At 57.5% G+C, this 19,675-nt stretch overlaps 7 protein-coding genes across 7 annotated transcripts; 2 read left to right on the plus strand and 5 right to left on the minus strand.

The window, feature by feature from the left end:
- Positions 1–331: 331 nt before the first annotated feature.
- WHR41_08966 (uncharacterized protein) lies at positions 332–2,155 on the minus strand (the record flags this gene model as incomplete). The annotated part of the gene is made up of 3 exons (XM_069377570.1): positions 332–588; positions 640–696; positions 748–2,155. 3 exons carry the CDS (start codon positions 2,153–2,155, stop codon positions 332–334), a joined length of 1,722 nt encoding a protein of 573 aa, XP_069225437.1.
- Positions 2,156–2,855: 700 nt separating this feature from the next.
- On the plus strand, positions 2,856–5,037 carry WHR41_08967 (uncharacterized protein). The gene is made up of 2 exons (XM_069377571.1): positions 2,856–3,485; positions 3,550–5,037. Exons 1-2 carry the CDS (start codon positions 2,981–2,983, stop codon positions 4,263–4,265), a joined length of 1,221 nt encoding a protein of 406 aa, XP_069225436.1. The 5' UTR covers positions 2,856–2,980; the 3' UTR covers positions 4,266–5,037.
- On the minus strand, positions 4,273–6,837 carry WHR41_08968 (uncharacterized protein; the record flags this gene model as incomplete). Its single annotated transcript, XM_069377572.1, has 3 exons — positions 4,273–4,843; positions 4,899–6,361; positions 6,816–6,837. 3 exons carry the CDS (start codon positions 6,835–6,837, stop codon positions 4,559–4,561), a joined length of 1,770 nt encoding a protein of 589 aa, XP_069225443.1. The 3' UTR covers positions 4,273–4,558.
- Positions 6,838–7,317: 480 nt separating this feature from the next.
- Positions 7,318–10,722, minus strand: WHR41_08969 (uncharacterized protein). Its single transcript, XM_069377573.1, has 2 exons — positions 10,638–10,722; positions 7,318–10,585 (listed from the first exon to the last, which is right to left on the minus strand). The coding sequence occupies exons 1-2, from the start codon at positions 10,668–10,670 to the stop codon at positions 7,394–7,396; spliced, it is 3,225 nt and encodes a 1,074-aa protein (XP_069225442.1). The 5' UTR covers positions 10,671–10,722; the 3' UTR covers positions 7,318–7,393.
- A 188-nt stretch (positions 10,723–10,910) lies between these two features.
- Positions 10,911–16,288, minus strand: WHR41_08970 (uncharacterized protein; the record flags this gene model as incomplete). Its single annotated transcript, XM_069377574.1, has 3 exons — positions 10,911–12,343; positions 12,404–12,595; positions 12,698–16,288. The coding sequence occupies 3 exons, from the start codon at positions 16,286–16,288 to the stop codon at positions 11,159–11,161; spliced, it is 4,968 nt and encodes a 1,655-aa protein (XP_069225455.1). The 3' UTR covers positions 10,911–11,158.
- An 824-nt stretch (positions 16,289–17,112) lies between these two features.
- WHR41_08971 (uncharacterized protein) lies at positions 17,113–17,612 on the plus strand (the record flags this gene model as incomplete). Its single annotated transcript, XM_069377575.1, has 3 exons — positions 17,113–17,150; positions 17,214–17,294; positions 17,354–17,612. 3 exons carry the CDS (start codon positions 17,113–17,115, stop codon positions 17,610–17,612), a joined length of 378 nt encoding a protein of 125 aa, XP_069225456.1.
- Positions 17,613–18,468: 856 nt separating this feature from the next.
- On the minus strand, positions 18,469–19,482 carry WHR41_08972 (uncharacterized protein; the record flags this gene model as incomplete). Its single annotated transcript, XM_069377576.1, has 1 exon — positions 18,469–19,482. The coding sequence occupies one exon, from the start codon at positions 19,480–19,482 to the stop codon at positions 18,469–18,471; it is 1,014 nt and encodes a 337-aa protein (XP_069225453.1).
- Positions 19,483–19,675: the final 193 nt, after the last annotated feature.

Here is a 19,675-nt window from a genome sequence, read left to right on the forward strand (position 1 = left end):
GCTGAAGTTGCACTCTACCGACTTGTATCACCGCATTCATATCCTTGATCGGGACTTTCCATTACCAGACGAGTTCTGCTGATTGAAAGAACAACACCGCTTCTAAACCTTCGAGCTGAGCTAGTACCAACCACAAAGCTTATTGTCCCGTTCACATGCCACATGCGTAGCATGTATCGCAGGATACCACAATGTGAAACACCAAATTCCCTCGTTCCGCGCGCACCACTCCTTGCCGCTCCGTCCACGTGCGTTGCGTGTACCGCAGAACACCGCAATCAGAAATTCCAATCCCATACTTGAACATCGCCCACATCACTAACTGGTTTCCTCACAATTCTTCGCCACCGATACCGCCTTCAACCTCATCTTCGCCCTCAGCGTCAACCTCATCGTCATCCTCAGCACCTTCACCAATCTGCTCGCCGCCTGTCTGACCGCCGCTGCCCAGGTGCCCTCCCATGCCACCACGCCAATCGCCCCTGCCCCCTCCGCCACCCATCTCCGTATCATGAAGAGATGAAGCAAAGGGAAGCCCACCGGTAATTGGGGCGAAACGCTGCCCAGAGGGTGCGGAAGTAGCGGGCGCTGGAGACGTGTTAGTTCGGGTTTCAATCTTGGGATCCAAGGGAGACTTACCTAATTCCCTCAGTCTCGGGAACGGGTGTGGGCCCAGAGGCGTCAAGCCAGAGGCTGCTGTGCGTGGTTCAATCAAGGACTCACTTTTGCTGGTGAGTTTGATCTTACCTGGAACGCCGAAGGGCGGTGCCGGAGGTGCCATGCTACCTGGCGCCGGGAAGTGCCCGGGCGACGTGAAGGGAGCACTGTAGTGGGCCTGACTGTAGGGCGTCATTGTGCCCATGCTGGCAGTCGAAGGAAAGAAGCCTGTGGTCGAGGTGTTCTGCGGGAGACCTCGGCGCCTATGTTGGTGGAAGGACGGCATGCCGCCGGCACCCATAGGCCCCGGGACATTGAGCATTGGCACCACAACGGACTGATTGCTGACGGACTGCTGTTCTGGGTATGCTGGCACGACAAGCTGCGGTCCTTGATTGATGGGGTGGAGGCCTGGGTTGATGGGTTGAAAGCCTGGAGCACTGGACAAGCTGCGCATGAAAACGGGCTCAACATCTGCCGATTTGACGCTGTCCATACGCTGTCTCTTCGAAGTATGTTTATCAGACGCTTTTGCGCCACGAATCGGTGAACCGGGTAAGTCTGATTTTGCCACGGTCCTCGCGGGCTTAGTTTCAGCATCATATATGCCGGACTCTCTCAAGACCTGCCGGGTTCTTGCGCGAAGCTTGGTCAAGCGTTCTTGAACTGCCTTGGGCGTCGGAGTTTCTTTGAAGTACTCAGCAATCTTCGGAAACTCGTGGCCAGCAATCTCGCGATGAAGACCGAACAAGAGAAGCGTGTAGTCATTTTCGACCGTCCAGCGAATCTTTGCCTTGGGGCCCGTGCGGTTCGGATTGATGGACCCACCATCCGTGTCCGGCGTACCCGGTGGAACCGCAAGTTGCGGTGGCTGTTGTGTATTCTCTGCTGGCGAGTTCCCATAACCGAAGTTCTCCTGAATACCGCCGGTGGCTCTGCTGGTTTCATTGGTAGTTGGCGGGTGGACGAAGCGGGTACCGAAGTTCCCTAGGCTGTGCGGAGTGGTTTGGAGCCCAGTAGCATCGATGAGTGGATTTTCAGCCGGTGAAGTGGCGTTCGGGCCTAATTGTTGTTCAACATGATAGCTTGAGATGGGACCAGGCCCAATCGCATTGTTGTAGGGCTGCAGAGAGACCAAATGAGGCACGTGGAGCTGACTGTAACCAGGACCGGCCATGTGATGGGCGTACCCATCAGGCAGAGGAGTACGCTGGGCTCGATTAAGCCAGTGGCCCGCAAACGCAGTGCTGTATTGCCCGCCGCTCGAAGACATTGACGTGCTCGCAGCGCCACGACCACTGGGAGCACGATTCGGCGCCTCACCGGAGCCATCAACACAAAGATTGACCTGCTCATGCCCAGTAGCGCTGCTGTTACCAGGCTGCGTTACTTGCCTTATCTCGAACTGCTGCGATAAGGGGTCTTCAATGGAATGCACCACTTCCAAGCCAACGTTACGTTTTGGAAGGTTCCAGAGGATGGACTGGTCTTGGTTCATCTTGCCGGTGACGAGGAGGTGAGTGTTCGTTGATCTTTCGAGAGCGATGTCGATAGAGACGAATTGCTATGAGTTGCGTGGTTGTAGATAACGAAGAGGCGGATGAAAGACAGTGAGCGGAAGCGAGAAGATTGTGTGCGACACAAGAACTTGCTCACGCGGGGTCATCAGCTGTAAGTGAATGAGAATGGAGGTGCAGCATTGGTCCGAGCGTGGTCAGAAGCACATGGCACTCCTACGGTTACATTCTGGCGACGCATCTTCTAGAGCGAAGACAGACTCCTGACCCCACTGCTACCACTGCTACCTCAAGACTACCAACCGTTACATCGTCGAGGCATGTTGATTTGAGATACTGAGCTTACTTTGAGTGGTAGAGCGAGGCGAAGTCACGGCTTTGGATTATTCGCGGAATACATTGCTGCGGCAGCGGATGATTGTCCAAACATGCTGTATGGTGGAAGAATATAAAACGGTCGTACCTTCAATCCCAATTACTAGCCTACGCCACATGACTAATCAGTCAAATGTGTGAATATTAACATTGAATGAAACAAAACAATATTCATTAGCTCATCATATCGACTCATCATCGCCAATGCGTGCTTTGATCTGAAGCTGAGGTGGGCATTTATTGATGCCTCAGGCATCCATATCAAACATCAGCGAAATTTCCATGTCACATTTGAGAAGTGAGGTACAATCAGCCGTCGACAAAAAAATATTCCACACACTCTGGCTCACCTATAGCAGCAAACTGGGTAGCATTTGTCTTTGAACGGTACTCGAGCAATTTGGTCGACGTCTGTAGACGAAGCCTTCGCAATGACGGACACAGACAAACAGCCCGTGGCCGCGCCAATAACCAACGATGCAAAACCCGAAACACAAGAAACTCCCGCCGCCGGTGCAAAGCCACCTCCCCAAGTGCTCGGCGATGATCTGAACTACGATGACCCGGACGCTCTCTTCAAAGAACTCAACCGCTCGCCCTTTTTCATGACTCAGCTCCCGGATGACGACGGCGAAGAGAACACGCTCGTCGAAGCGCTGAAAGCGATGGCCTATGAGGGCACGCGCGATCAGATTGCCGAAAATTTCAAAACCCAGGGCAACGAGGCTGTAGGCGAGAAGCGGTGGTTCGACGCGCGGGAGTTCTACTCCAAAGCCCTCGCCGCGCTGAAGGGCCCCAAGGTGCCCTCGCATCTGGAGGAAGGCGACCCGAGCATGAAGGTCGTCGAGATCGAAGACGAAGAGGACGTAGAGAAGAAGGAGCGCGCTCTGGAAGAGGCTTGCTTGGCTAACAGGGCTCTCTGCCAGCTGGAGATGAGTATCTAACCCCTTCCCTTTCCGAGCAGATGCCTCACGCCGCGTGCTAACAATCCCGGCCGCAGAGAACTACGGCTCGTGTAACAGAGATTGCGCCTCGACGCTCAAGCTCAACCCGCGCAACGTCAAAGCCTGGTACCGCGCTGCGTCCGCTTGTCTGGCGTTAGACAAGCTGTCGGAAGCGCTCGACGCAGCGGAGTGCGGCCTGCGTTTCGACCCGAACAGCAAGCCGCTCGACGCCATCAAAGCCAGAATAGAGAAGCGCGCGAAGGACGTCGAGGAGCTGAACCGGTGGCGGAAAGAGCGCGAAGAGCGCGCTGCTCGCGAGACGTCGAATCTCAAGTTCGCTATTCGATCGCGCGGCATCCTCGCGCGTGAGACGGGGGATCCGCCCGATATGGAAGACGCAAAAATCAGCCTGGCGGATCCAAATGACCCAAAGTCGGTTCTCAGCTTTCCTGTCATCTTTCTTTACCCGATGGAGGCGCAGAGTGATTTCATCAAGGCTTGTGCAGAGGACGAGACGCTGGCTGATCACTTGGAGTACGTTCTGCCGCCGCCGTGGGACGAGAAGGCTGAGTATGCGCCCGAGGAGACGGAATGCTACATGGAGACTGTGTCTGGCGGTTTGATCAAAGCTGGCAAGAAGCTTATCTTGCTGAAGCTGCTGAGCGGTGGCAAGATCGAGGTCACAGATGGGTTGGTCAAAGTTAATGTGGTGCCGAAGAAAAAAGCTGCAGCGTTCATTGAGGAGTTCAAGAAGAGGAAAGGAAAGCAGTGAGGAGTAATGCGAAGCGGTAAAAGGCAGCTTCAATTGGTTGCAGGCGTTCCATGTCCAGCGCGAACGGTCAACGCAGCTCAATCGTGCTATGTCAGTAATCCTTTCGCTGAACAACGCCGACTTGGCCATGCAAAACGCTCCTCGCTATGCCTCTTAGTCCTCTGTCGCGCTCATGCAGTTCGCAGGGCCGACTTGCGCGTGCCGCATTTCGCTCTACGTGAACCTGCGACTTCCCTCTATCCACAGCAAGTCCCTTCACGTGAGCGCGTGAATTCCGACACCATTGGGTCGCATCACGCTGTGTTACCATCACCAGCTTCCTCGCCGCCTTTCGTTTCCGTATCCACCTTCCGAGTCACATGCTCCATCACTCCCCAAATGACTGAGAATGCCCACATGCGGTGCTGCTGGTCGAAAATATCGAAGAAATCCGTGCGTTCCACGCGAGGTGTTGACCAGTCGCTCTCGACCGGCATAGGGTCCGGCATGACGCCTGTTGTGATGAAGTCGACATACGCCTCATGAACGGTCATCTTGAGAACCGCGATGTGGTGGAACACGCAGGATACCAGGAAAACCTATGAATGCATTAGTAGTGGCTCGACACCCGCGATGCGGTGGTGAAAGACTTACCTCGTCGTACTTCGACCCAGGAACCTTGCCGACAGCCTTGTAGTCCAGCTTCGGGTTCCAAAGGCCAGCCTTGGGCTTCATCCTAGCATACAGCTTCTCCAGGTGCTGCGCTTTCTTCAGATTCCTTTCGGCTTCTTTCTCCTCCACCTTCATAGACTGAGACACTGTCGAGCTGTTCTCAATCGTCGCCTTCTTCTTCGCCAGCTCGTCCTCACGTAACTGCGTGGCTGGCAACTTGCCGCCAGGTCCGCCGCCCCATCGCTCCTTAGTGGCGTACCACTTGCCTTCTCCCGGAGTGACCGCGGTCTTCCCTTGGCGCCTGCGCTCCTGCGCCATCAAAAGCAGCGCCGCGACCTCTCTGAGAAGATCGTGCTCGCATTTGCGGTCGGAGAATTGGGCTACTCTGGCCGACAAGAAATCCAGCGTGTTCCGCTCCTGAATTCCGATGATGGGGCCTTCCAGTACGTTTGCTTTAGCTTTGTCCGGATTGATTGGGAGCCAGGAGACGAAGCCGGTGAGGCGTACGGGCTGTTCAAGATTGCCGACTTGTAACATGGGCGTGACGCGGCCGGGTGCAATGTACGGCTGGGAGACTCTGCACTGGAAGGCTGAGGCGATGCCTCCGACGAAGGCGCGGACCATGTCGGCTCGGTGGACGTCGGGCATCTCGGCGCCGTTGCCTATGCGGCGGCCTTTGTAGCGTTGGACGACCTTTGTCAGTGTTGGTGCAGCGATCGGCGTCTCAATGGCGCTGGGGATGCTATCGCTTTGTGGCGGAGTACCAGTGCTTGTCGGAGTCGCCTGGTCTTGGGATGGTATTGAATCTGCGGTCTCCTGGCTTCCAGATTCTGCTGTTGGGAGATCGCCCGTAGGCTGATCGGTTGTCGTTTCTTTGCTCGATGAGTCGCTCAAAGAGCCGGTCCTAGGCCTCTTAGCTTCCTTTTGACCGTCTTCGAGGCTTTTATCAGCCTTCTCGGGCTCGACGTGGATGACGACGTCGAAGTACTGGTCGGCGCTCTTGTCCCAGTACGATGCCACGCTCTCCAGGTGCATCCAGAAATTGCGCATATGCGCGAGTCGTGGCGCCTGCTCATCAGGCCTCAGCTTCTTTGCGAGCGCCCTGAAGCCTGTGTCCAGACTGATGTCGAGCTCGGCGGCTCTCTCTTCGTACGCCTCCTCATTGCCGCTCGACGGCTGGAGGAAGCTGCTGCCGTCGTCTCTCGGCGGCAGGAGGGCGTCTGCGCGACACGGAAGGGGATGGTCGCAGTTCAGCGCGTCCAAGTGCCCGCGGAGAGGCGCCTCGGGCCTCTGCACGCTGGCGAGGAGGCGCGGGAGATTGGGCGGCGGGTGGTCATCACTCCACCCGACCGCAGGGCTCGTCGGCGCCCACGGAATGGTGACCGGCGTGGGCCTCTTCGGCGGCGCACGCTCTTCCTCGGGGTCGGGCCCCCCGATAACAGCACCTGCTTCCATTGCGTTAGCGAGCAGGTCGATTTCGTTGCCCAGGTCTTTCTCCTGGGACTTGGTGGTGGCGGTGGTGGTGGTGGCGGCGCTGCTACCGGCGCGGTTCCTCGTAAACCCGACGAACCAGCTCTTCTCCCTCGCCATGGTGGTGCGGCTGCGGTTGGAGCTCATGGTAGCAGCAGTTCAAGTGGCATTACTTGGAGAGAGTAAGAGAGAGTGAAGTCTGAAAGCGAACTTTTTATAAATGGAGGGGTGAAAGCCGCGATCACATGTCACATGATCGTCTTAGGCGCATGCGTGTGAAGTGAGGTTAGAGTAAGGTGCTACCTTCCGCGTCGCTCGCCTTTTCGCGACGCATGTGCCATTGAGAGCAAAATCAATTAACACCCATGTGATAACATTTTCACGTGCTTTTCAGATCATCGAGACCACCATGTGATGAAGAGCACTTACCGCCAAACATGCCCCCAAACATCTTGACCTGACGGAGGAGACACCTATTGTGTCAAAGCTGAGGACATAAGTCTCAAGCGCGATTGCTCCGGGTTCAAAGGATATGTATACGCAATCTAGAGAGAAGATATGTTGGTATTCGGTATGATACAAAGGCCTAAAGAATCTGTCGTCTGTCAACATGGCGCCGGTGTCACGACATGCAGGTGGTGGCCGGGGTGTTGTTCGCAGGGATCCACAGAACTTGCAGCCGGCGCGCCCCTTCCGATCCACTGCATCGGGTCGATTGGTCGACCTCACGCGAGCGCGCGCCTTAAGTTTTGGCCGGCATGTCGCGAAATTACCGCAGGATGAACGCTGTATTCTCAGCAAGAGTGTCGCAGAGGACATCCAGGCACAAGGGCAAAACAAGCGAGGTGTTGCAGCCCACCGTCAGGGTCTCGGATCCCGCTTTGCCCGGACTGGCCGGCCTTTTAACCCCTTGAGCGCCATGTGATAGCCATTCTTGAATAACAGATACGTGAACATCTCAAACTGGAAATCTCCAAAGGTCTATATTTTATGTGATCATCCTCCCCTTATTTCTTTTTAGAACCCTTACCGCCCCTACCTTTTTTCTGCCCGCGTGCCTTGGCGCCACCCTTACCCTTGTCAGCGCCACCAGAGCCGCCGCTCATCATGACCCTCATAGTCTTGACCGGCACAATACCGACAACCTCAACCTCTTTCAATCCCCTGACTAGATCTGCCTCCCTCGGCCAAATCATCTCACGATCCTGACCAGTCAAGTCGACATTCTTCTTCTCCGCGCCGGCCTTGTTCCAGTTCGTCAAAATCTCCCTGATCGCCTTGCCCTTCTTCTGCTGGCCCGGCTGCAGCTTGACCTTGTACTTGTACTTGCCCATAGCGGTCCAGGGCGCGCAGACGGGGATGGCCTCGAGGATCTCGTCGCCGGGCAGCGGCGTGCCGACGAACGAGTCGAGCTGCGTCATCTGCGCGGTCTCTTCCTCGTCCAGGTCCTGCACGCCTTCCTCTAGATTCAGGCGGCGGATCTCCTCAGCTTCGAGCCCTTCCTTCTGCGCCTTCTCGTGCTGTGCACGGCGGCGGGCACGAGCTTCTTCGGCTGTTTCCTTCGTGACGGTCTTCTCTGTTGTCTCAGCTTCGCGACGCTCTTCAGCTGCGCGGGAGCCGAGCAGCTTCATTGCCATCTCGCGGTCTTCCTCGTCTTGGTCGGCATACTTAGCAGCTTGCCTCTTCGCTTTGCCACGCTTGCCACGTGTTGGCTTCTTTTGCTTAGGTTGCGATTTAGACGATTGTGCTGCGCCTGCGCCTTTGCCGTTTTGCTTCTTCGACTCGCCATCCTTGGCATCTGCTTCCTGTTCTGCAGGCTCGCTAGCATCCGGCTGGACGGCTTCTTGCTCTTCCGCTGACTCGTCATCGTCAGAATCATCATCGTCATCGCCAGCCGCCTCCTTGCTCTGTAGCGGGTTGGCTCTGACAGCAGGCTCGTGATCCTCATGCACCGGCTCTTCAGTCTGCGCATCCGGGAAGTCATCGTCCTCATCCTCATCATGCTCCGCTTCGGCGCCCTCACGCCCAGCATCCGGGAACTCATCGTCTTCATCCGAGTCCCCAGCATCCGCCTGCTCCTGGGCAATCTCATCCATGACCTCCTTGTCGACCGCCGGCCCATCGTTCGCAGCCCCGCTCTTTCCCTCTCCCAGTCTGTTCTTGAAGTGCTTCGCCTTGCTCTCCTCACTGACCTGGAACAGCACACCAAACCCAAGCAGCAGCTGCGCAGGCGGCAGGAAGTTCTTCTTGCCCCTGATCATGAAACCGCCAGTGGTGAGGTACTCACCCGTGGGCGCGGTCTTGGAGACCTGGTCGCTGTTGACCCACCAGGCGGACATGACAGCCTTGCTGTCCCAGGCGCTGCTGGTGCACACAGCCAGGTTGCCGGCCTGCGACAGCGTGGAAGGCGGGATGGGTGCCTCGGGCGTGGAGGGGTTGTTCTTGATGACGACGGACGCGGCGCCGTGCAAGTCAGCGTGCACGTATGCGTCGCCCTTGCGCAGGTAGCGGCGGTAGAGCGTCTCGTTCTGCTGGGCGTCTTTCCCCGCCAGTACGAGGTAGCCGTCGCTGGAGATGAAGTAGATGAACTTCTCGAACCACAGCTGCTTCCTGACAGGCCGCAGGACGTCTTTCTCTTGCTTGAGGTTCTTTTTGAGGTCCGCCAGGACTTTCTGCTCGGTGCTCTTGAGAGCCTTCTGCGAGGCTTGTGCGGTCTTTTCTTGCTTGACGGTGGCCGTGCGCCGCTGGTCGTAGTAGAGCCTCGCGTTCGCCCAGGGTGATTGCGCGAGGTCGATGTCGATCGCGAGACGCTTGTCTTCAGCCTTCGGGCGACCTTTACCTGCAGGCGTGTCCTCGGCCTCTGAATCCGACGCCTCGCTGTCCGTCTCGTCCGCCATCTCTTCCTCGCCCACATCATCGTAACCAGAAAGTAACAGCGTGACCGTGTTCTCGTTCAACTTCAGCGGCAGCTTGATCGTCTGCGCCACAGGATTCTGCCTCGCCTGCTCGTTTTCGATCAAGCGGCCTATATCCACCCAATCCATGCCCTGCGCGATCAAGCCATTGACCGCCGCGACGGCCTCCTCGACGCGCTCGACATTCGCCTCGATCGCCTGCGCCTTCTGCACATTCATGTCCGCCGTCTGCTGTAAGCCCTCGATGCGCTTCTCCTGCTCCTGTCGCGCCTGCTCGATCTTTCTGCGCGCAGCATCCTCGCGCTCCTGCAATTTCGACTCAAGCCTCTGCCCTTCGATCGACGAGAAGAACTCATCCACAGCTTTGTTGAAGCCCTCGTATTCCAAAAACTCAACCCCCTCGCCCGCCAGCTGCGCGGGCTTGAACGGATGGAAATCCTCATAAAGCCATCCCTGCCTCTCCTCGCCCGCCTGCACCTCCACCTCCGCCTTGGGATCCTTCCTCTTCGCCACAATGTACCCCTTCACAATATCCGCGCTCGTAATTTCCCTCAGCACCTCTCCCGCCCGCTCCAAACACCCCAGCAACTTTCCCAGCAGGCCTTCATCCTCCACGATATCTTCCGGCGGCGTCTCGCGCGCGAACCCGCCCTCCAAGAGAACATGCTCGATCAGCACCGGCGGGAACTCCGTCGTCGTCACGGCCAGCGCCTTGCGCAGCGCGTCGCCCTTGCGCGCCTTCTGCTTCTTGCCCGGCTTGCTCGCTTCCTCTCTCTGCTTCTCGACGGCTCTGCTCAGCCCGCTGCGCACGCGCTCTTTCGTGAGCTCCGGCACGCCGCCGTAATTCTGCCTCAAATCCAAATCATACTTCAGCCCCAGCCGATACTGCTCGTGCTCCGCGCCCTCAGCCACATTGCGCAGCAGCCCGAGGATCGTGCACTCGCCGTCCGTCAGCACGATATTGCCGCCGGCGTAGAACTCCAAGAAAAGCCTGTACAGCCCGTCGGAGAAGGTGATTTCGATGACTCTGTCGGTGCCCACCTGGCTGACGCCGGTCACTCTGCGGGTGCGCAGGAACTTGCGCAGGCGGGCGATGAAGGGCGAGGGGGCGGCGGCGGTCGTGCGCGCAAAGGCCGTCAGGTGCGCGCGGAAGCCGGAGTCGATGACGAGCTGCTCGCGGCGCTCGGGCTTGGCGAACTTGAGGAGGAAGATGCGCGAGGAGAGGTCGTAGACGTTCGCGAGGCGGAGGGAGACGAGTTGCGTTGAGAGCTCGTGGGCGATGATCTGGGTGGTCTTGTTAGTCTTGCGTGGGGGGTTGGGAAAGAGAAGAGCGTACCTTCACGTCCAAGGACGAGAAGCGCTGCTTCATGGTTGCGGCAGCAGCGGTTTGTGAGATTGGTAGGTGGAAGGTGTCAAGAGTTGCTCGTGTGCGTGAAGGAAGTGAGGGGAGCTCAAAAAGTGACAGCTCGGGCGTGAGGTGAACGACGTCATGCGCGAGCCCCACCAGACGTCGAAGTCAACAGCAGGCCTCGTTTGCGGGCCTCACTTTTCGGCGGAATTCTAACCATAGGATGACAAGGGAAGATGAGAAGAGGCCCCCGATGGAAAATGAGAAGAGAAGGTTCTTTTCGAATTGCTCTCTAACGGCCACCTCGGGCGCGAGCAGCTAATATAACACTTTTTACGAAAGTCATAGGGGTCGAGATGTCTGTTCTCGCTAATACTGTACAAGTTCTTTGCGCCTTCTGCCACAAGAGGCATTCGCCGTCCTCCACTCGAATCCACGTCCAGCGCGATCCCAAATTACACGCGCTCGTCTCCAAATAGCTTACAAGTCTCCTAGGCCTCGAGTTCCGCCTAAATCAGCGGCTGGCTGAACTCCCTACTAGGGCGGCGGAACATCTCGGGGCTAGTAGCGACGAAAGATTCGCGCTTGCGCTTTTCGGGACTTGAAGGAAGTCCATGAGGAAGAGATCGCATCATCTCTGGGGACTTCGACATGGAGGCGGGAGGTTGGTAGAACGGGATCTGAGTCAGGCTGCCCCTGCGCTCGTCATCCTCAGGAAGCTGGAACTCGGAGAATGGCGCGGACTCGACCGTCTCGTGCACCTCCGGCTGTCCGCTGACTTGAGTCTGATCTTGGTCCTGCTGCTGATCTTCAACCTTGGAAACAATGTCGGACGCGGATGGCAGCTCGTGATGCACAAGTGGTGAAGGCGCGCCCTCCTGCTTCGCATCGTGGGAGCCATTCTCAAGTCCGTTCGCAGACCCATTTGGCGCTCCGGGAGGCGAAGATCCATCCTTCTGCTCGGTGAGACCGGACATCGAAACACCGCTGTCCACGCTTCCATCAACTGGTGGCGGGACACCCATAGGCATCATGCCACCGTTTTGCTGCTGGTAAGCTTGAATGAATCCGTCCCTTTGGCGGTTGAATGCTTGGATCGCGGCCAGCCCGGCATCTCCATTTTCGTCTCCGCCGTTCATGTCCAGAACCTCGGTGGCAATTTGCTCGAGCGAAGGAAGCGCGTAGAGTGGCGGACGCTCGGATGACGAGTGATTGGGCATCGGATACGGATTTGCAGATGCTGAGAAGGGTCCGTTGTTGGCAGAAGGCTCAGGGTACATGGAGAACAGACTCGGGTCGATCGGTGGCGCGCTGGTATTTGTTTGAGCCTGTTGCGCGGACTGTTGGTGGTTTTGATTCTCGTTCTGCTGCTGTTCGGGGTTGCCCTCTGAAGACGGCGGTCGGTAGAATTGGCCAGGAAGCTTATGGTAGACCTCAGGAGGAGCTTGGGGCGGTGTGACAGACGGCTTCGGTGTCCTTTGCTGGCCCATTGGCTTCAAGATTCCGTGCATTCCTTGCATCGATGAGGGCGCAGGCGACAATCCAGGCTCCGCAGGCTTCAGGCGCTTATTCGCATCAAGAGGGCTGCCGTCCTCTGCAGTGCGCTTCTTCGACGCTACAGAACCGCGAGGTATGGGCGACTCAGCTGCCTTGACAGGATCGACATTGCCACTTTCATCGTGAATACATCTCCGCTGGCAAGGAATCAGTACATGGGCCACGTGACGATGGGTGGCAAGTTGAGAAACACTTACTTTGCTCTTGCGGCATTCGACGCAAGCCTTGCTGCGGCCGCGCTTGACATCGCCAAACATAGCCACACCGTTCATCGTCATTGGGATGTTGGCGTTGACATAAGCATTCGTACCCGGTAAGGGGCTGTCGAACGGCTGCTCGCCATTGCTGTGCGGGGGTACAGTTGCCAACAGTCCGTTCGGTGTATGTGACTGAGGATCTCCATTAGTTTGCTGCTCGTCGATGCCGTTCTGATGAGATTGAGCCTGTTGCTCCCGCGCTTGCAGCGGAGAGACAGTGATGTTGTCACCCACCTCCGACGACTGCGGAATAAAGAAACCGTCGGGTCCGCCACCCGACGCGAACTGAGGGTTGAAAGGAGGAGGGGTCGGCGCTTGCGTGACGAGGTCTTTGTGCTTGCATCTTATGCGGCGCTTGCGACAAGCATCGCACGCGACACGCTTCGGCCCCAGGACGGAGGTCTTCGGCGTGCTTAGAAATTGCCCGGGAAACGCACTCATCATCATCGCGGATGTGAGCGCACCACTTTGCGGTGATGTTTCGCCCGGCGATTGATGGGTTTGAGGGGGGTTTGCGGCGATGCGCGATGGCGACGATGATTTTGCAGGCACTTCGCTGCCACCCTTGAAGTTCGCGTCGTTCAAGATCGAAGTGGCGTCCTCGGCTTTTCTCGGGGCCGGCCCGGGGCTCGCGGGAGTAGCCGCACTTGCCGCCGTCTCCTTAGCGGCCTTCTCGATCATTCGCTTGCTTTGCCGATCCGGTGCGACTTTCCAGGCTGCGATGGCTTCCTTGCGCTGCATCTCCTTGAGCGCACGCGCCGACAGCTTCTTCGGTTCGCCCATTTCCTTCGAGTTTGGCAGGACTGCGTCAGGGTGCGCCCACGCGGGAGGATCCTCGTTGCCGCGCTTCCACGCCACCCAGAGCGCGAAGGTCTTGGCCACTTCCAGAGGTTCGCCGTAGCCTTTCGGGATAGAAGCGTTGACACGCTTGATCCGGTCAGCCGAAATTCCTTCGATGCGGCCTTGCACGAGCATGACGGTGCGGAAGATGAAGTTAACCAGATCAGGTAAGCCATCGATCTCTGCCTGGCTGTAGTAGCGAGTGCTCTGCGCGCCTTGCCTCTCGTCCTCTTGTGAAATTCGACCGTCGAAGTCCGTCCAGACAGGCGCCTCGCGGTGGAATTGCTTGCCCTCATAGAAATCTTGTGAGACCGCTTGCGGGAGAGGGTCGTCCTTGAGGTACTTGATGGCAGTGTACCACATGATCCTTTGAAAATGCGGGTATCGAAATTTTTGCGGCGTGTTGTTATTCTTCTCGATGTCGACGATCCTGAACTGATTCTTGAACGACATCCGTGTGAGAAAGTTTCCGCCAATGACCAGGCTAGTCTCCGGAGTCCAGACTGCGTGGATCCAGCCAGAAGGGATAAGCATCGTGTCACCTGCGTGCAGATCAACTCGATAACATTCCTTGGTAGTGTGCGGCAGGAATGTGAAATTCTGCTGAGGGCTGTCGTTCCAATCTTCGTAAGCTTTGAGATGCTTCGGCTTGGGCGGGATGAAGAAGAAAGTCTTTCTGCCCTTCAGAATGTGGTAATAGACACTGCTGCCTCCAAAATCGATGTGGAAATCCGTATAGCTGTCAGCAACGGACATCAGGCAGTAGAACTGAACTCTCGGAAATTTTCCCTTGTCGGTTTCCTCCTGAGGCCACACTTCATCTTGAAGGTCAATATCGCGGACCACCTTCGGCCGTCTGAGCAAGCGCCCGAGTTTCGTTTGCGACACTTCCAGACTGATGACGTTGCGGATGGGCTTGTCGTCGCTGTCTTCTTCATAGTAATCCGCCCACTTTGCCAGGTTCATCTTGGCCCCCGAGTTCTGAGTTTTCACATCGATGACATCCAATCCGTAGTCTGGCCCGACCAAGTTGGCCACCTGTCGAACTGTCAAACCTTCAGGCATGACCATGTCCAGCTTGTCCTGGCCATCGTCTTTGACAGTGTCATACTCCAGGTCTTCGGTCGCCACCATTTCCAGGTCTTCAACGCTTGTAGATGGTTTTGGCTCCTCTGAATTTCCATTGACCACCCCAGCTGCCTCAGCTTGTTTTTGCAGGTCCCAGGGTCGCGGATTCCAGGCTGCCGGTATGCAAATCGGCTCCACGAAAGCGCTGCTTTTCTCGAAGAACTCTCGCGTGACAAGCTCGGGAGCCATACGAGGGAAAGTCTCAGGATCGAAGGTGAATGTGCCGTCCTTGATCGGTTGAATGTAGTGGTGTTCGTTGCTGTCCTCACTTGTCTTGAGCACGCCGCGCTGAAGCTCCGCATAATCGACGCTCGTATGCGCTCGTGCGCTCTTGCGAACGTAGGTCGTCTTTCCATGAGCAGGCTCGCAGGTGCTGCAAAAGTACTTGTCCACGTCGCGGACTTCGATGGCTTTCTTAAATCCAGCGCAGTCGACGTGGAACCACTTTTTACAGCCATTGCATGAGACCCACTCATCGAGCTCACCCGAATGCTGATTTGATTCTCGCGTGCTGTTGCAGCTTGCGCAAATAGTTTCTGGCATGGCCCGATTCTGTTTCCTCGATGGCCGAGAAGGCGTTACTTCTCGCACGACCATGGGTATCTCGCGTGGGACAGATTGCGCGCGAGTGCCTACAGGGGCACGGTCGAGAGTCTCGGACGCTGTTGTCTCGCTTGCACTGTGTCGACGTCGAGTGTCCTGCTTCAACTCGAGTGCTGTCTCGGCAAAGACGTCTCGCGACTTTGCAGCTTTAGCGTTCGTCCTGTTTGCGCGCTTCGAAGTCGTCTTGTCTGTCGTAGATTTCTTCGTGCCAGCTCGAGGCTTTCCTTTCGGCCAGCCTCTCTTCTTCGGTGCATCAGAAGCTTCACTCATCACCACGTCTGTGCCAGACGCATACAATACGGACTCGTCGGGAGGTGTTTGTGTTTGATGAGGCTCTTTGGGACGCGCAGTAGCGTTTGGGGGCTGGAGCGACGGTATCGAGTCTGCCGTAGCGACATCATCACTCTGACGCCTTTCGCTCGCCGTCTTTGGACTCAAGCCTGCGCCTTCGCTGGTCCTCTGAGGTGAAGGGAGATTCGGCAGCGGGTATTGGTTAGGGTACGGATTAGGATTGAAAGGAGGAAGCAGAGGAGGATTCGTCGCCTTCGCGAGAGTTTCAACCGGGCGCTGGTTGTAAACATCCGACGGGAAGCTGTTCGCGTGGGGCCTGACGCTGGGTGGAGGGTACGTCGGGGGCATTTTCACGTTTGATGCTGGCCAACCTCCAGTCCTGAAGTTCAACAGCAACGCCGCCTCTTCCACGCGACTCTCGTAACTCGCCTGTCCGGTGGAAGCGCCATTAGGCCATCCGTTTGCCTCGTAGCTTGTAGCGGGCCTTGAAGCATACGGTCCAACCTGTGGGGAAGAGAAGTAGGCAGAGCGCGCACGCTTGTGCGGAGGCTCTGTCCTTGGTGGGTATGAGGGGTGAGCATGGCTGTGTCCGCTCGTCCTGTCTCTCGTTGGGGCAGTTGCGACAACGCTCGGACTCAGCGCGAGTGCTGCCTCAGCGAGAGTGTCGATGTTCGAGGGCTTTCGCCCATGTCCTCTGTGGTAGTCGCTTTGTGCGCGCGCTCTTGTTGGTGTAGCCTTTGCGGCATTTTGCTGGCCAGGCTGCGGCTGCGGTCGCAGACCATGGCCGAGAGCGTTGTTGATGGTCGGCGGATAGTTGAAGCTGGGCTCAAGCGCCCGGAGCTTGGAGTGGGAGGGCGAGGGTGACAACGGCTCGACGTGTGCTCGAGGTGGCGTTGGCGAGCGACGAGGCTTCACGTAGCCCGCCGGGCGCTTGAAGTAGCGATTGTGCTCCGAAGCGTACATTGCGGCGCCGCGGTGAAGCCAGCGGATGTCCGAGGATGGTGTCGGCGAAGCAGGGCGGGCGCGCCAACGCCGGGGAGCAGCCGGTTCAATTGGCACAATTCGCGGGAGGGTTTCAGGTCATAATCGAGTGGGTGATCGCGCGCGCAGGGTGTGCCAGGCAAGTGTGAGTCGTCGTAGAGGGTGCGCAAGGCCCGGTGAGTAGGCGGTGATGCCCCGCGTGCCCGCGACGGTTACCCACTTGAGGTGGGCTGGGCTGGGTGAGGCCCGACTGAGACGCCGAGCGGAGGTGGGCGCGAGCTGCGAACGGCGATGCAGCGGCGGCAGCACGGCGGCAATGGCGCGGGCGGGGAGATCAATAGGGCAACAGTGAGCAGTGGTATCGCTTTACGAGGGTGTGAGGTGTCTAGAGGGCGCGCGTGCTGCGGCGAGCGAGGTATGAGACAGACAGCAGCAGATCGCGCATTCCACCTGAGCCGCAGGCAAGCACCGGCAGCTGCTGCTTTGGCTTTGGCTCTGCCTGCTGCGGCGGCAAGCTCGGGACAGCCGACAGCCCCTGCCCAGTGCGTGCCTCAGTCATCAACTGCTCCGCACTTCGTCACGTGCGTCTGACGCGCTCCTTGCGGCTGGCATGCCTTGCTGCCTCATTGCTGCCTGACCGCAGCGCCGCAACGGCGACGACGCCGGCCCGTTGACGATCTGGCAGCACGTGCGCAGCTTCAGCGACTGCATGCGATCTCGTAATCTACCGTAGCCCACCACGCCCGCTCGCTATACCACACACAATCAACCACCCGCAATACCCCTCGAACAACACTAGCCAAGCTATGAGCCGCAATTCCAGGCTTGCCCCAGAAGTGAACAGGCGAGTCCGCTCCCTCGTGTCATGCGACACCACCGGAACCTCCACCGACTAACAACCCACCAGAGCGCTCTTTGTCAAGAACCTCAGCTACACCGTCAGCACCGAAGAGCTCTTCGACCTCTTCGGCAAATTCGGTTCCATCAGGCACGCAAACCCCACACGCAACACCTCCCGGCGCATCCGTCCCACTAACACCCCACTAGGCAGATCCGCCAGGGCATCGCGAACAACACCAAGGGCTCCGCGTACGTCGTCTATGAGGACGTGAACGACGCCAAGAGCGCCTGCGACCGTCTGAACGGCTTCAACTTCCAGTCGCGCTACCTCGTCGTCCTCTACCACCAGCCCGAGAGGATGTCAAAAGCAGCCGCCGCGGCCGCGGCCGCCGCCTCCTCGTCAACAGATCTCGCCGAGCGCTCGGAGCACTTAGAAAAGCTCAAACAGGAGCATGGGGTCGCCTAGCGGTGCGCGGGAGCCGGCAGCAACAGCGAGGTTGGCATCAAGCGGAAGGACTCTGGCATCAGCGGCGCTGATAGCGAGGGCTCCGCTGCGGCTCCCATTGCGATCAAGGATTTTGGCGAGAAAGTTGGAACCGGAGGCGGCGGCGGCAGCGTCACGACTACGGTCGTCGCGCCGGAAGGGAATGTTACGATATCGGCCCTCCCCAGGGACGGGCATATGAGTTATTGGAGGCGCGTCAAGGACAAGGCGTTCGGGAAAGTCCACGTTCGCTGTGGCAGGGCTTGAGGTTCAAGTGGCGTTCTTTGATTGATAATTTCGGCCATTCGGCTGGGTTTTCCTTTCTGCGGGTTGGAGAAGTCTATATCCCTCGCAACAACAATTCAGTTTTCGCTCTCGCGATTGCGTTGCGATTGCAAAGTTTGTTCATGGTGTTCTCCTATTGCAATCTCTTCATTTGCAATGGCTTGACATTGATTGAAGTCTGATAATATGCCCACAATCTCCGAGCAGGGTCCAGGGCTTAGAAGTGGGACATAAGCCTTCATGTTTCCCCCCCTTGCAGTAATTGATTACCCCAGTGACCCTAGATGGAGCTCGTTGTGGGCACCCTACTCCATACTATTGTAATGAGGTGCTTGAACAGCATTGTTCTCACTCTCGTGGATGTAAGGTCTGTGGACGTCCATCCGATGATACGCAATTGAGCAGAGCTGACAGAAAGCTTGATCAGTGGTTCAGACACAGAGCGGGCTGCTAGAGTCATTACAGCTTCGTATCCCATCTTGCATTCATGGACAATTCCTAATCGTGCTAATCTCTATCCACAGTATGCACAGTAAGCACAGCATATTCCCATCTACGCCTTATCAGCCGGATACCTCACACCACCCTGCCTCCTCAAATCACTCGTTACACCAATAACAATCTTCGAAATCCTCTCTAAATCCTCCGCAGCCTTAACATCCTTCTCGCCCACAATCCGCGCAAACTCCTCCGCCTCCTCCTCCATATTCACCTGCGCCTTCTCGTCCCTCAGCGGCCCCGCCAGCTCCTCGCTCTTCTTCGTCCTAGGGTCCCAGTGCACCACGCTCTTAATATCCGTCGTCGCATTCACACTGATCGTACCCTTCTCGCCGTACACCTCGCACGGCGCGAAGCTCTGGTAGCCCTTGGACTGGTTGATCTGCACGCCGAAGCCGTCGTACTGCAGCAGCACGACGCCGCCGCCGTCGACGCCCGTCGCGCAGATGAAGGGCACGTACGACTGCGCTTTGGGCGCGCCGAAGAGCGCCACCGCGAACGTGATCGGGTACACGCCGATGTCGACCAGGCTGCCGCCGCTGAAGTCGAGCGAGAAGATGTTCGGCACCTCGCCCGCGAGCACGTTGTTGTAGCGCGAGCTGTAGGAGGCGTACGTCAGGCTGGCGCCGTAGATGGGGCCCAGGCGCTGCTGGTCGACGATCAGGCTGCGGAGGAGCTTGTAGTTCGCTTCCTGAATGTGCCGGAAGGCTTCGATGAGGAAGACGTTGTGCTGCTTCGCGGTCTGGAACAGGTCGTCGAGCTCCGCGGGCGTCGACGTCGCGGGCTTCTCGAGGATGACGTGCTTGCCGGCTTGCAGGAGCTGTTTGGCGTGCGCGTGGTGGTGGGAGTTCGGGGAGGCGATGTAGACTGCTTGCATGTCCTTGTCGGCAGCGAGGCCGTCGAGCGAGGTGTACAGGTTCTTGCAGCCGAATTTGGCGCCGAAGGCTTCAGCTTGCTCTTGTTTGCGCGAGTAGACGGCGTGTAGCTGCCATTGGCCTTTCTTGGAGGCGGCTTTGATGAAGGCCTCGGTGATCCAGCCGGTGCCAATTGTGCCGAAGGTGATCGCCATGTTTGTAAGTGTTTGAGGGGTGCCGGGAGAGTCGATGAAGAAGATTGACTATGGAGTGTAGGTACTGGAGGGTAAGAAGGATCAGAGAAAATAGATTTGTATGTACAGGTTCACAAGAAAGCCAAAGTGTCGTCAAAGGCGTGTGGACCTTCCTCCACAACAGCAGTTGAGACTCACAAAAGTTGAAGGAAGT

This window comes from Cladosporium halotolerans (genome assembly GCF_011745625.1).
Source record: "Cladosporium halotolerans strain TM138-S3 chromosome Unknown Sca53, whole genome shotgun sequence".
Classification (NCBI taxonomy): Eukaryota; Fungi; Ascomycota; class Dothideomycetes; order Cladosporiales; family Cladosporiaceae; genus Cladosporium; species Cladosporium halotolerans.